The 14,038-nt window shown below is 36.5% G+C and overlaps 1 protein-coding gene across 5 annotated transcripts in view; it reads right to left on the bottom strand.

Annotated features, from left to right (window-relative positions):
* efr3bb (EFR3 homolog Bb (S. cerevisiae)) overlaps positions 1 to 14,038 on the bottom strand; it is a 59,465-nt gene that overhangs the window by 2,484 nt on the left and 42,943 nt on the right. For all 5 annotated transcript variants that reach the window (XM_065256301.1, XM_065256298.1, XM_065256297.2 and 2 more), the window contains 6 exons: positions 13,845 to 13,920; positions 13,566 to 13,727; positions 9,081 to 9,212; positions 8,931 to 8,998; positions 8,711 to 8,838; positions 7,252 to 7,343 (listed from right to left, as the gene is read on the bottom strand). In XM_065256301.1, coding sequence (XP_065112373.1) covers positions 7,252 to 7,343; positions 8,711 to 8,838; positions 8,931 to 8,998; positions 9,081 to 9,212; positions 13,566 to 13,727; positions 13,845 to 13,920 — 658 coding nt within the window. The remainder of the gene's footprint in view (positions 1 to 7,251; positions 7,344 to 8,710; positions 8,839 to 8,930; positions 8,999 to 9,080; positions 9,213 to 13,565; positions 13,728 to 13,844; positions 13,921 to 14,038) is intronic.

Raw genomic sequence — 14,038 nt, forward strand, 5'->3', positions numbered from 1 at the left:
ACCACAATGATTTCCATTATCTCATGTGTTAATATTTTTTATTGTAACAATTTATGATTTGCAAAAATAACTGTTGCATCTGTGTAGATTAGATAAGCAAAGTGTGTGCACGTTGTGCACGCTATACATTACGGTCAAGCATGCGCCCTTAAAATAGCATAATGAACCACGCGCAACGCGCCACTGACTTTAGACTATTTTTTTTGGTCAGTGGCGCAATTGTTTTTTGAAACTGCAAAATAGCATCAGGGATGGTTTGCGCCGGAACACGCCTCTTTTTTTGCGCTGAACCGCCCAGGGAGCGCAAGTTCATTCCCTAGTTTGCCGACGTGCGTCTGTGGAGGGAAAAACCCGCTGTGCGCCGGTGCAAAATACGAATGATACATGCGTCACTGACAAACTCAATTGCGCTGGGTGCAAGATAGGGCCCATAGAGTTGTTTCCTCATGCTAAACGTAGGCAAAGTGTCAAAAAAGCAGTTGGGCGTGTTACAGAGTATTTCTGTGCCGAATGCACTTCGCCAGGGTTCGTACAAGTTTCGGAAAGTTTTTTTTAGATTACGGGTCAAGCTGACATTTCTATACGTATCACTTCTTTTTATGGACACTTCCCCCGGAAAACCCCACCCACCGAACTTACAAACATAAATCAAGGGACAGCTACAGCTTTGTTTAATTTCAAAACTCAACAATGGCATGAATGAAGAAGTGTGTTTTTGGATGTAATGAGAAGAAATCAGCCTTATGGAAACAATGGATATAGTTTATTATCCGGGGTAGCAGCGGAGTTTTGCTAGTGTATTTGATGCGCTGGATTTCATTGAAAGTCCCAACCAGGTCATGAGTTGCATGCAATACGTAAGACTTCTGTCTTATGTTGGAAATAGACGCGTGCATATTATATAAATGACACGAACATGTAGTGAATCATAAGGTAAACAGTGTTGTATAGTGTTGCATGACTCGTACTCACTCCTCCCGCGGTAGAACTCCTCCTTCATTTTTTCGTACGTTATCGGAAAAATTTGGTAAAGCTAATCTTTCTTTTATAAATCTGATTACACTAAAGAGTCTTCTGAGATATAAAGGATGTCATACTAGTCTATAGGTACTCCAGATTAACATCAGAAATGCAGAAACAGCTTGGGTTATGTGAGCTTTAAGAGAGATAAGAGATGAAAACAATCTTCTTCGCGCTGACTGACAGATCCGAAGCATGCACAGATGCGCGACTCCGATACACATATACACAGTTACGGTTTCAAAAATATCTACTTTGACAAGAATTCAGGCAGATATAATCTGTTATGTCTTAAGTGAAAGTTTGGTTAACTCTTGAGACAAAAATTATCATATGTGTATCATTTTATACAACAGTTCTTTCCGGTTCTCGAATCTGATTGGCTTAGAGCTATGCAATATTCTACTGATAACGGCACAGTAACCGCTTCACCTTTCGTATCATTCCGCCACCTAGTGAATGGCGCTCCATTAAACAGGCTCATCTCTGAATGGAAAAACTGCACGCACACACACAGACAGACGCGCTGTTTTTAATCACTCTCCGTGTGTCTTATTAGTTCACTAGCTCGTGAATCAGTGTGTGAATCCCAATCGGAAGCGACTATTACGTCAAAGATCAGCGCTCTTGGATGTTACGTTAAACTTAATGGGAGTAATGTCTTGTCACATCGTGTGGAAAGAGGAATGTAAACAATATTTTTTTCTGGAGCTCTCTCTTCTTAGAACGCGAAAACACTGTGGAACCGCAGGTAAGCACCACAGCTGTTAAATGTGGACATTGATCATTTATTTAATCGTGACGTGACTATTAAAACATGTTATGAGATATCGCCACTGATATATTTATAAGCAGCATGCAAAAAAACATCTCTCTGACACTTATAAAAAACAGTTTTATATAGTACTGACAAGAACAAAGTCTAATAACAAGCAAGTGCTTGTATCGCGTTAAGAGTAAATGGGAAAGCAATAGTAACATTATATAAGTATAGTTTTATTAACTTTTACCTCGCGCCAAAACAATAACCACACAAAAGACACTAAATATAAATAAGAAACCAAGTAATAGTTTCATCATGACACCAAATACTGCGGATTTGATCTAATTTTTGACCATCAAACACAGACAGGGCCAACATCAGAGCCAGGGAATCCCTGTCAGAGATGTAGCCCAGAGAGGGCGGTGGTCAGCGGGGCGAGTGAACACTGATGTCCGCTCATGCTCTGGTTCTCGTACCGAATCTTTTGAAGCAAACGTTCAAACAGGCGCTATCTTTACTAATCGACTGCAGATTTGAATATAATACAAATATATTCTCGACTGAACTCATCTTAAAACTACACTTTGTGACCAAGAAACGGTAATATAAAGAAACGGCTACTCCGTCCATTGAGTTATTATGAGATTCAAAGCAGCCGAAAGTGTTACCTGTCATTCTGGCCGCCCTCAAATCCGTGGCGGAAGAAAGTAGTTCTCAAACAAAGAGGCTTTTAAAATAACTCTGTTGTTGTTTCCTAGTTTTCCTTTTTCAAACGTGTGCCGTCAAACTGTATAAAAGCAACATCGCTCTCGGAGTCGTGTGATATAGCTCTATATCATCACGGCTGTGATTGCCTATGGCCTAATCACGGCCGTGATGATATAGAGCTATATCACACTCCTACTCGAGCGATATTGCTTAAATATTAGATCCTTGCATTACAGTAGATATTGAAGCTGTCCGTTTTAATGTCAATCAAACAATAAAAGAAAGAAACAATTTGAACATGAATGTTTCCTATTTTGACTTGGTGTGTGCTAAATCTATTAGTTTTACCAGTGATTTTAAGGTATAGATGCAGTGATTTTGTTTTTAAACCCTCAAATAGCTTTAACTCAATTTTCTCAAAATTGACTTTTCTGACTCAGATTCTCACAAATCATAAATCATTTTAAAATTATTTTAATGAAGAATGTCAAAATATAATTAAACAATTTTTGAAAATTTGCTCATTTTGCCAACACACGTCACATAATCATTTTAAGATCTCTTACATTTTTTACTAGTATAAATGCCATGTACTTGAGAAATGAAGAGTTTGGTTCCAAAACGTGATAAATGCTATTTAAAAAAAAAGGAAAAAAAGTGTCAGTATTGTATCTGGCCAGTATTAAAAAGTAAATTCTTAATTTGATATCCGCCGTGTTATTCTGTCTTTTCTCCATTTTCCCCAAAACGCGATAAACGCCAGTCCTCCTTCTCTGCAGAATGCAATAAATCCGCTTAACCAATCACAGAGCACCATTCCACGCATTGTAAACAATAAGGGCGGTGCTTTGAATACACACTTAATCCTAGTTTTCCTCATCTACTTTGTACAACAAACAAACAAAAACAAAATAATACTTTTGATGGCATTGATAAACCTGTGGTGGTTTTCTGTGGCAAGAGAAGAAACGTAAGCTATCAAAATCGAATAATTAACTTGAGAGGCACTCAAGGGAGGGAGATGGAAAAATTTTCTCACACAACAGGCAGCATCAAGCTTCTGTCAGGCTAACACATTGACCCCAGGGGATCTTATGAAAAACTTTCCCCTATTTTTCTCAAAGTCAACGAAAATCGAACAGGACCAAAACATTTTACAGCTGATCGCTGTGAAAAAAGTTCAGCGACAACGTCCCAAAGATGACAGCAGCAACGACAGTGTTATTAATAGGACAAAGTAAGTGTTTATATTAATGCCATTAATGTTTTTTTTTTTAATCAGTGTATCCACTAGTCAACTAAATGAATATAACATGGCAGAGATAAATGAACATTTATATATTAATTTACAGCATTAAAAAAAAAAAACTTATCATGGACTTATTGGATTTTGAAGCAAAAATTATTAGTTTTTATAATAAATCTTTGAAAATACAATTATGGATTTTAATTTTTAATGTTATTATAACCTAAAGATGCTATGTGAAAGTTTGTTAACTCTTTCACCGCCAGCGTTTTTAAAAAAAGTTGCCAGCCAGTGCCAGCGTTTTTCATGATTTTCACCAAAGTTTAATGCCTTCCAGAAAATGTTCTTCTTTAAATATATAAACATACAATATACCAAATGAAAGAACAGACCCTCTGCTTTCAAACAAAAAAACCCGTTTCATCCTACCTTTAGTGGTTCTTTTGCAATCAGCTTTTGAATATGGGTAGGTTTTTGCAAAAACACCATATTTTGAGCAAAAAGCAGAGATAATTCCATTTTTATGACGGACTTTTCATAGAGATCCCATTCAGAGCGATCTTTAAAACAGACACGGACATGCAGCACACTGTAAAAAATCCAATTAATGAAATGTTGGATGGGCAACAATATATAAGTTAAACCTATGTTTTTGTTTGAGCTAGTTGAGAAGACATATTATTTTAAGTCTAGATAAATCTGTGTTTAAAACATTAAATGAATGGTTATTTTCAAATCCAGTCAACATTCAGAATGGCTAATGTTGACTGAACTAATTAAGACAAATCAGGTAAATATGTGGACTTATGACAGCTATTTTTCCTGACAACAAAATGCTCAAAATATTACTGTTATTTGGTCACAAAATGTAATTGTAAGAGTTGTTCAGGGGTGAATGTATGTGCTTAAAGTTTAAATATGCGGTCGGTTAATAAAGATAGCGTCTATTTAAAAGTTTGCTCGGACACTTTCGGACGGAGATGAGCTCCAGAAGAGCTCCAGAAAATCACCGGCCCTTAAGCGCTCACACCCCGCCCAGCGCAGCCTCGCCTCGGCAAGCGCATCAGAAATCGACTGCTGGCTCTGATATCTCTGTGGCGTTTAAACGTGATTTAATTCATTTTAATTTCTCATACTTAACAATGAAAGGGTTATGTTTTAAATCATATTTTAGGATTGCACTTAATTGATATGGCTGTTGAGTGATGTTTCATATCTTTTACATTTGTTATAACTGGACAGCATGCGAATTTGAACTTCAGAGCTGAAGGAGCGGATGGAGAAATAGTCCCAATATCATAACAATCTTAAATAAAACTTCTAAATATACCCGTGTGTGTACCCGTGTGCGCGCCTACGTGCGCGCGACCGGTGCGCGCGTTTGTGTATGTACAGTATGTGCGTGAGTTTTTAATTTAAAATCTCTTAATTCGGAAGGATCTGGATCACAGGTCATTTCATCTGAGATCAATCCGCACGCAACAGCTGGAATCACTTACTGATTCACAGGACACAAGTCATCGTCATCAGCCATTTCCTCAAGTTCACGTCAGGTAAGTGGTTGTAATTAAATGTTAATTTTAGAATATATTAATCGGCAAAGACGCAAATACTCGACGTTTTTGTAATGATATTTTTGTAAAGATATATTTAAAAGTGTGTTATGTTATGTGTCCGAAGTAAAGTGGAGCTATTTTAGTAAAGATAGCCTTTAGGTGGTTTACCGGACAGGGTTTAGAACTCGGTCTTTATTATAATTGGGACATTTTTACAAACAAACCTTATAAAATACAATACTGGCGTGCATTTTGAGACAAAACAATAGTACGTTACTCATATGTTAAGTGATGTCAGTTATTTTAGTCAGTGATAAGCCCTGTCCGAGAAAACCGCCCAATAGTGTTTAATTATGTCACGTGTGATGTCTGAGGGAAATTTGGCCTAACGTTAACGTTATTTTAGGGAATAAAGTATTTCACAATCAAGCTTTATTATATTAAACATGTTATTTATGAATGTGTGTGTGTGTTTATATTCCTCTGTTTATCAAACCAGAGCGGTGATGATGTGGAGGCAGACCAGAGGGCTGAAGAAAGTCTCCTAAATGGCCCTGGAGATGTTTTGACTGACTTTGGAGTGCTTTTTGGACTGTTTAATGCCCTCTATTTAGAGAAGACTTAATTCTGTATGTTCAGTCTGTATCATAAGTGAATAAGTGAATAAAAAGCTTTTGTTTTCATGTGACTGAAGTTAATTATTTTGTTAACAACACCAGCATAAATTATTTGATAAATAATTTTAAAATGTTATAAAAAAATCCCAAATAATAAATATTAATTGAAGTAACACACAAAACATTGAGTGAATACTTAAATTTTAATTGACAGAGTCTTTGCTGTAAGTTTTTTAAGATTCAACTGATTAAAACATTTTAGTTGAATGAACTATAAAGCTAGTTGAGCAAACATACTTTTTTATATTTGAGTCAAGTTTGGGCCAACTAAAAAACATCAATCCAGGTAACACTTTGGAGACAGAAATTGAGTGAACGTAAAATTTCTGTGGAACTAGTTACTAAAAAATAATTCATTGAGCCAACAATTTATTTTTTACAGTGCAGCTTGCCATAGAGCAATACTTCCGGTTTTAAAAAGTTGCGGAAGGGCGCCACCTGGTGGATAATAGCGGTATTGCGGAAAGACGGAAAATCTCGTCATTGGCGGGGAAGCGTTTTCTCTTAATTGACGAGATATCTCGTCAATGGCGGGGAAAGAGTTAAAGAAAATAGTGGTTTTCATCTTGTCACTTTCTTGGTATAGAAAACACGTTTTTACCCAAATTAGTCAAAATGGATTTATTGTGTTTGGAACCAAACTCTTCAAATGTACTTAAGAAATGTAGTTAAGAAAGAGGGTTAAACATAACATAATCAATTTAAGATGAAAGGAAGCCTAAATAAATACTTTACTGTATACGCAATACACCTCATCTTAATTATATTTACTATAAATAAGGGCACATATTATGCTCATTTTTACAAGATGTAATAAAAGTCTCAGGTGCCAAGAATGTGCATGTAAAGTTTCAGCTTAAAATACCCCACTGATCATTTATTATAGCATTCCTAAAATGCCCCTATTTGGGTGGGAGCAAAAACGCCCTGTAGTTTTGTTTGTACCTTCAAATGTTCCACACTCCCTTACCAAAGATAAAATAGTTCAGTTAAAGTAGATCTGATCCCTGTGAATACAATCTGAGACAATAGTATCTCACATGGCATATACACAGCGTACAACTCACTCAAGGCGGAAACTATGGTTATGCAGGCCTGACAGTCAGCGACCGTGGGTGAGGCTTTATCAGTGTGATGTCACATTAACAAGAGAATCAAAACAGCATGTCTAATGAGACTGCTTTGGTTTAAATAAGATTAAAAACTTACAAACACCATGTAAAAGTTTATTTTACATAATATGTTATATAATGTGTGTACAAATCTGTGTGGTTTTTGTACCTCTTCTTTCTCTGGACTGTTTCTGGATTCGACCTCCACCTGAAGGGATATTGTTTCTCCAACACTCTTTCTCTTTGACAGTCGATCGTCATCTGATGGAGAAGGGTAAAATCACTGGTAATTCAATTTAACTACTCTGTCAGTCAGCAAAAAGTGATTTAGCAAAGATTAAAACTAAGTAGTTAATTTGCAATGCAAATGCTTTAAATTTTATTGTCTACAGCTGTGTATTCACCATAAAATTTGAGAACATCAAGTCGCAGCACATTTACCTCCTAATATGTGTCGATTTTAAATAAAATAAAATAAATATTCAGTAGAAAACAGTGTTGGACAGGATTTAATTTTAGCATTGAATTATAAAAAACATACGTCTTTTGATGGATATTATTATTATTAAATAGATCTCTACATAAGACGTGAAGAGTTTATTTTCTTATTTAAAGAATCAAATGATTCACAAGGACATGTTTGTGCACTTTTAGGAACATAAATGGGTGATTCTCGTGAAATTAGACTTATAAGGTGTCATGAAATATTTTGATAAAAGAGTAAATGCTATCAATATAAGAAGCATACAGTTACAAACATCTGTTCATGCACTATTTTGCACACAATATCAAATGACATCATACAAACCAATTTTGTAGTTTTTTCCACATTTAAGGTGAAAAATTTCATACAATGTGTCCATGACGTGATTTGGGTTCTTTGACATGGAAATATTTATAATAAAAAAATCTAAAAAATGAAAAGCTTCAGTGCATGTTATACTATAAACATTTATAGAAAAGAAACATGTGGTATATAGTGATCATTGTTAAATGTAGAGACAATAATAAGGAATATAAATGTGTCCAAAACCAATTTTCTCATCCTCCGCAACAATTTTCAATCATTGTTTAAGCTCTCAATGAACTAACATTTACAACAAAAAAAAAATAGTTGGAAGGGATATAATTGACTGTGACACTCAAGATGGCTACCAGGTAAGCAGTTTTTATTTTTTCTCTCCACGGATAAAAGTTGAAATTTTGTTTGTTATAGTTCCTTGACAACTTTTTAGTTCTCATTACCGAAACATGAGTTTGTAAATGCATATATTGAATGTAATATCATGTTGTGGTAATGATAATTTTTATAATGATAATCTAAAAAATGTAATCTATATATGGTTATAGTAAGTTCAGAACTTAATCTTATATGTACAAAAAAATTGGCTTCAAGGGCTTTTAAAAAATTCTTATGCTGGACACCCTCTAAATCTGGATTTATAATAATAATAATAATAATAAGTTTATTTTTAAAGCGCCTTTCTCAAACCCAAGGTCGCTTTACATAGAAATAAATTTAGTGAGAATCACCCAAATACTGTAAGATCCATTTTGATTTCATGTCGTCTTTATAAAAAATTACTATCAGTAGGATAATACTTTCATTATGTCGTCACATGGTGTACCTGTAAACTGTGGGACATAAGGTGTGGCCAGTCTGTCTGTGTTATAGCCACTTCCTCCAAGAACCTCTGTGATCTTCGCCTGCTGGAAAAGCACATCCCCTTCCAACTTTTCCACCGTCTTGGGAATCCTGGGAAATTAAGAACGAGCAATCATAAATCACAATGTTACACGGACGATTACATCATCAAGAGAAATCAGTTTACTTATAATTTCTCTTACTTGGGGTTTTCAATGAAGACATCTTCAGGTAAAAGGTGAGGGCTTTCTTTTAATCTCATTTCAATAACCTGTAAAATATATTTTATAAATATTTTTTATTTATCAATGTTAAAGAAAGCATTTGTGACCACATCTTTGTGCGTCTCTGACCTCATGTACGTGCTGGCAGAAGGCTGGTACAGTCGTAAGCTGGCTGATAAGATTGAGGTATGCAGCGGAGAGGGCGTGGACAGCACAGCGGTTATACACTGGTAACATCTCCTCACCGCTCAGAGCCAAATCCTGAAAACAGATCAGCACGAGAAGATAAAGGGCCCTATTTTAACGATCTAAGCGCATTGTCTAAAGCGCACAGCGCAACGTCTAAATGGGCGTGTCCGAATCCACTTTTGCTAATTTAACGACGGGAAAAATGGTTTTTGCGCCGAGCGCATGGTCGAAAAGGGTAGGTCCTATTGTAATGGGAGTATTTTGGGCGTAACGTGCAGTAAACCAATGAGAGTCACAGCTCTCATCCCCTTTAAAAGCCTGTTGCGCTGGCGTTATGTCTAATCCCTATTTAGATGACGGACTTTGTACACTGAAAAACTAAGCGGAGGAAGAAGATCCCCAGTTTAAGATTAATGTTAAATAATTATGTTGTTTTTCCACTTATTTTTTTATTAAAACCTTTAAAACCCGTTTTCTTTTAGTCATGGAAGTAAAAAAGCAGGCTTTTAATTGCTGTAATTGTATGGCTATCCAATATCACCAAAAAATTATTTACAAGTATGTAAGATAAGGTTTGTACTCTAAAAATACTTTATTTGTAACAAACAGGAGATAAAGAATTTACAAACGGCTCTCCTCACGTTTCAGCACTTTGGACCGCGTTTTTTTTAGCAAAGAGTTTTTTTAAGCATTACTTAAAAATGTTTCTCATCTCACCATATCCACAGGTACAGAGTCATCATATACAATAAATCCGTGAGGTAGCATAAAAAAAAACATTTAAAAACATTTAATTTGTTTAAAGCAAAGCATTAATTTACTTACCAGGCTGCAGGTGAAGCGGCTCTTTGCGCCTTCTAACGTCTCATAATTAGTCTTCATTTATGTCCAAGAGACTCAATAATAATCTTTTACATTCAATCCTTTAATCTTTCATATTTAAAAGCATTTTTGTGCTGCTGCGCATTCATGTACCTTGTGATAAGCAAACCCGCGTTGTCCTCCCGTGTATAGGCGCATTTTACTAATGCGCTCTTTAAATAACATAAAACACATTGCGCCATTGACTTTAGACTGTAGACCAGGTTTTTGTTGGTCAATGGCGTAGTCTATTTTAGTTGCCTCAAAATAGCAACGCGCCAACAATGCGCCTGAACACACCTCGTTTTCAGACCAGAACGCCCATGGGCGCAAAAGGGGGCGCAAATGCATTTGCTATTTAAACAACGCGACGCTAAACGTGAAAATTAGGGTGGAAACTAGCGAAAGACACTTGCGTCGCGCATTGCGCTGCATTGCGCCGGGTGTAAGATAGAGCCCAAAAAGTCTGACACTTTTAATGAAACTGCTTCTATTGTGCACTTTTCAAATTTTAATGTCATGTGCTTTTTAAATAATAGAATTTAAATTTTTGGGTGAACAATTCTTTTAAGAAACCACAGAAAATGGGAAAATTATTCAATATATATAGTATATGTAATAGAATATATAGTGGAATTGCAACATTTTTTATATTCATAACTAGATTATAATCTCATAACAGTGCAAAAAATGATTTTCAAGAAAAAAAATTCTTAGTATTTTTTTCTTGTTTTCAGTAAAAATATCTAAAAATTCTTAAAATAATATGCTTTTTCTTTAAGAACAAAACGACTCAAGAAAAAAAAGTCTAGTTTTTAGACAAAAAATATCAAATTTAAGTAAGTTTGTAAATAAATTGAGCAAAAAAAAATCTGCCAATGGGGTAAGCAAATTTTTCTTACATTTTTCTTGCATTTATTGTTTAAGAAAAATGTTTAAAGATTTTTTTGCTTACTCCATTGTTTTTGCCTGTTTTATGCACAAAATCACTTAAATTTGATATTTTTGGTCTAAAAACTAGACTTATTTTCTTGGGTCGTTTTGTTCACCAAGAAAAAGCATATTTTAACTGAAAACAAGACAAAAATACTAAGAAAATGTTTTCATGAAAATCATTTTTGCACTGTAGTTTTCGAACATTCGAAAACACTGCATCATTTGAGATTTATATATGCTGAAGCAGATGTTTTCACATATTACTTGTACAGCAGCCTTTGCAGGATATAATTTTTGGATGTGCACGCGCACATGGATGCATAAAGGCTTATATATAATGCATACATATATTTTGAAATATAAAAATGTAAACGAGGATCAGATATATATATTTCTTAACAAACGTGCATGCTCATAGGTGCCGGTGGGTGCTCATCACAACGTCCAGCAATGCTTAGGTCACTTAACTCTTTCACCGCCAGCGTTTTTTAAAGCAGACATATCATGCTTTTAAATCTGTCCTTTTTACATATAAATCATCTATTTGTGGTCTATGTAAAGCGAAACTGCAATGCTTGGGTCTGAATTCCTCATTATTATAGCCCCACAGGCCCCCTTTCTACCCCTTTTCTGATGTGCATTTGAGAGCAACTCGTTTTGGTACTGTCTTTTTAAATGCACGTCATACCCTGCCCCCTCTCCAGGTTGCAGAGGTGACACTCGGTTAAACTCCACCCCGTTCGGCCATTTTTGTAGTTTTATAGCAGAGATACGATTATCTAGCTGCACAGAAACTTTTTATTTACTCGTTATTCACAAAATGTCAACAACGGAAGACTTGTCCATCCAGCCGTACATGTTCGCGCCAGAGTTGGAAACGGACTGAGAGGAAAATGAAGACGACGAACCTGCAGAACAACGTCTTCATATGGAGGTATCGCAATGGTGTGAGGCTGCAGCCTCCGGAGGTCGCATATCTAGGCTGCATACGTCATCAAGACGGTCTTATTTCAGAATATTAACAATTATAAAGTTGACTATTATTCTTAGTTAATCGTAAGTTGTTGTAATATGCTCATGACTTGCAAATGTGATGCTCAGTTAACTTAAACCAGGCTTGATGCCCAAAAGCAATCTCCGCAGGCTGCAGCCTTCGGAGTGAGAAACAGCACTGCTAAACCATGACCACCGTGTACTTTACTTTTTTACTTTAAGTTATAAACTGCTTACCGAAGTGCTCTGCTCGTCGTCTCCAAAGAAAGAAGTAATTGACCCCTCAATCAGACGAAGTATATCGGCAAATCCTTCTTTATACCGGCGGAGATTGGTGAAGTAGTTATCCTTAAAGTGCCTCGGGCACACAAAAATGACTTTACCCACAGATGTGAGTACATTTCTTTAGCTCTCGTAACTTCTGCATCCTTGAGCTTGGACTACAATATCGCAGCGAGAAATATAAAATGGCGGATTGCTCGTAGTGTTGGGCTGGAAGTCGATGTCCTTATTTAGCAGTTCCGCTGCAAATACTGTGACGTAATTGTTCAAAAAACGTGATAGATAATAGAAAAATCAGAACCGGTTGGAAAATATGACCAAAACAGAATATAAAGATATCAACAAAGCACCTGAAGAGACTAATTTCAACTTTTATGTACTTATAAACACTACAAATATACAACAAAATGCATTTAAGAGCCAAGAAAGTGGATTTAGCATGATATGTCTCCTTTAAAAAAGTTGCCAGCCAGCGCCAGCGTTTTTCATGATTTTCACCAAAGTTTAATGCCTTCCAGAAAATGTTCTTCTTTAAATATATAAACATACAATATACCAAATGAAAGAACCGACCCTCTGCTTTCAAACAAAAACCGTTTCATCCTACCTTCAGTGCTTCTTTTGTAATCAGCTTTTGAATATGGGTAGGTTTCTGCAAAAACACCACATTTTGAGCAAAAAGCAGAGATAATTCCATTTTTGTGACGGACTTTTCATAGAGATCCCATTCAGAGCGATCTTTAAAACAGACACGGACATGCAGCCGCTTGCCATAGGGCAATACTTCCGGGTTTAAAAAGTTGTGGAAGGGCGCCACCTGGTGGATAATAGCGGTATTGCGGAAAGACGAGATATCTCGTCAATGGCGGTGAAAGAGTTAACAACGGCAGACGCTCTGGAGTGCTCAAACGCTTTGAAAATGATAAAAGAAAGCGGCGCAGTCACGTTTTCCTCGTGGTTTTAGATGCGAAATATGAAAAAAATTTAAAGCAATTGAGACTATGAGCTTGGCCATTTCGGTAGGTGTTCGAGTGGAGCCCTGGAGCACCCACAGAATCAGCGCCTACAGGATGTGCGTGTGTGTTTATTGTAGCACTTCCATCTGTGAAACACACGGTTCGGGTGAGAAACCTTTTTGGGTTATAATGTTTTCAGAAAACCCGTTCTGATGGTGTACGGGTAGCGGAGATTGATACTTTTTCACAACCTTGGCCAAAAGAGAAAATCTTGCCTCACATCTACAAAATTGTGACGTCTCCTTTTCTAAAGTGTTACTGACATATTTTATACTTGGTATAAAAAAGATGCTTACATTTAAAAACCCACATAGGTTTAAACACAAGACATGTGCACCTGCAGAGCGAGAGACACCCGGACGAGGTCCACCACCACCTCTTCATTGGCCAGCTCCATACTGATGAGAGCCAGCAGAGAGTACAGCTTCTCAAAGTGCGCCTGTGTGCTGCTCTCTTCCTTACAGCACAGGTAAATGTGTCTGTACAGGTGCTGAGCATGCTGTAACAGAGAGAGATTTCCCAGTTAAACACTGAACCAGTATAACACTGATTATGCACGAAGCAGGTGAGTGATGGATAAATGACAGAGATGGGTGTAAGAGAGACGATTGGGTACCTTCTTCATAAAGAGGTTGTCTTGGCGTGAGCACTTGTCCACTTTTAGTTTAAGCACAGAGATGTCAGAGATGATACTGCATGGAGACAAAGTGACACATGACACGATATTACTTTTTGTAAGAAAATATTCAAGGCAGGACTTGATCTGATCCACTGGTGCTTTAGCAGCATAAAAGTAATGGGTTTGATTCT

Source organism: Paramisgurnus dabryanus, chromosome 12 (assembly GCF_030506205.2).
Source record: "Paramisgurnus dabryanus chromosome 12, PD_genome_1.1, whole genome shotgun sequence".
NCBI classification, from domain to species: Eukaryota; Metazoa; Chordata; class Actinopteri; order Cypriniformes; family Cobitidae; genus Paramisgurnus; species Paramisgurnus dabryanus.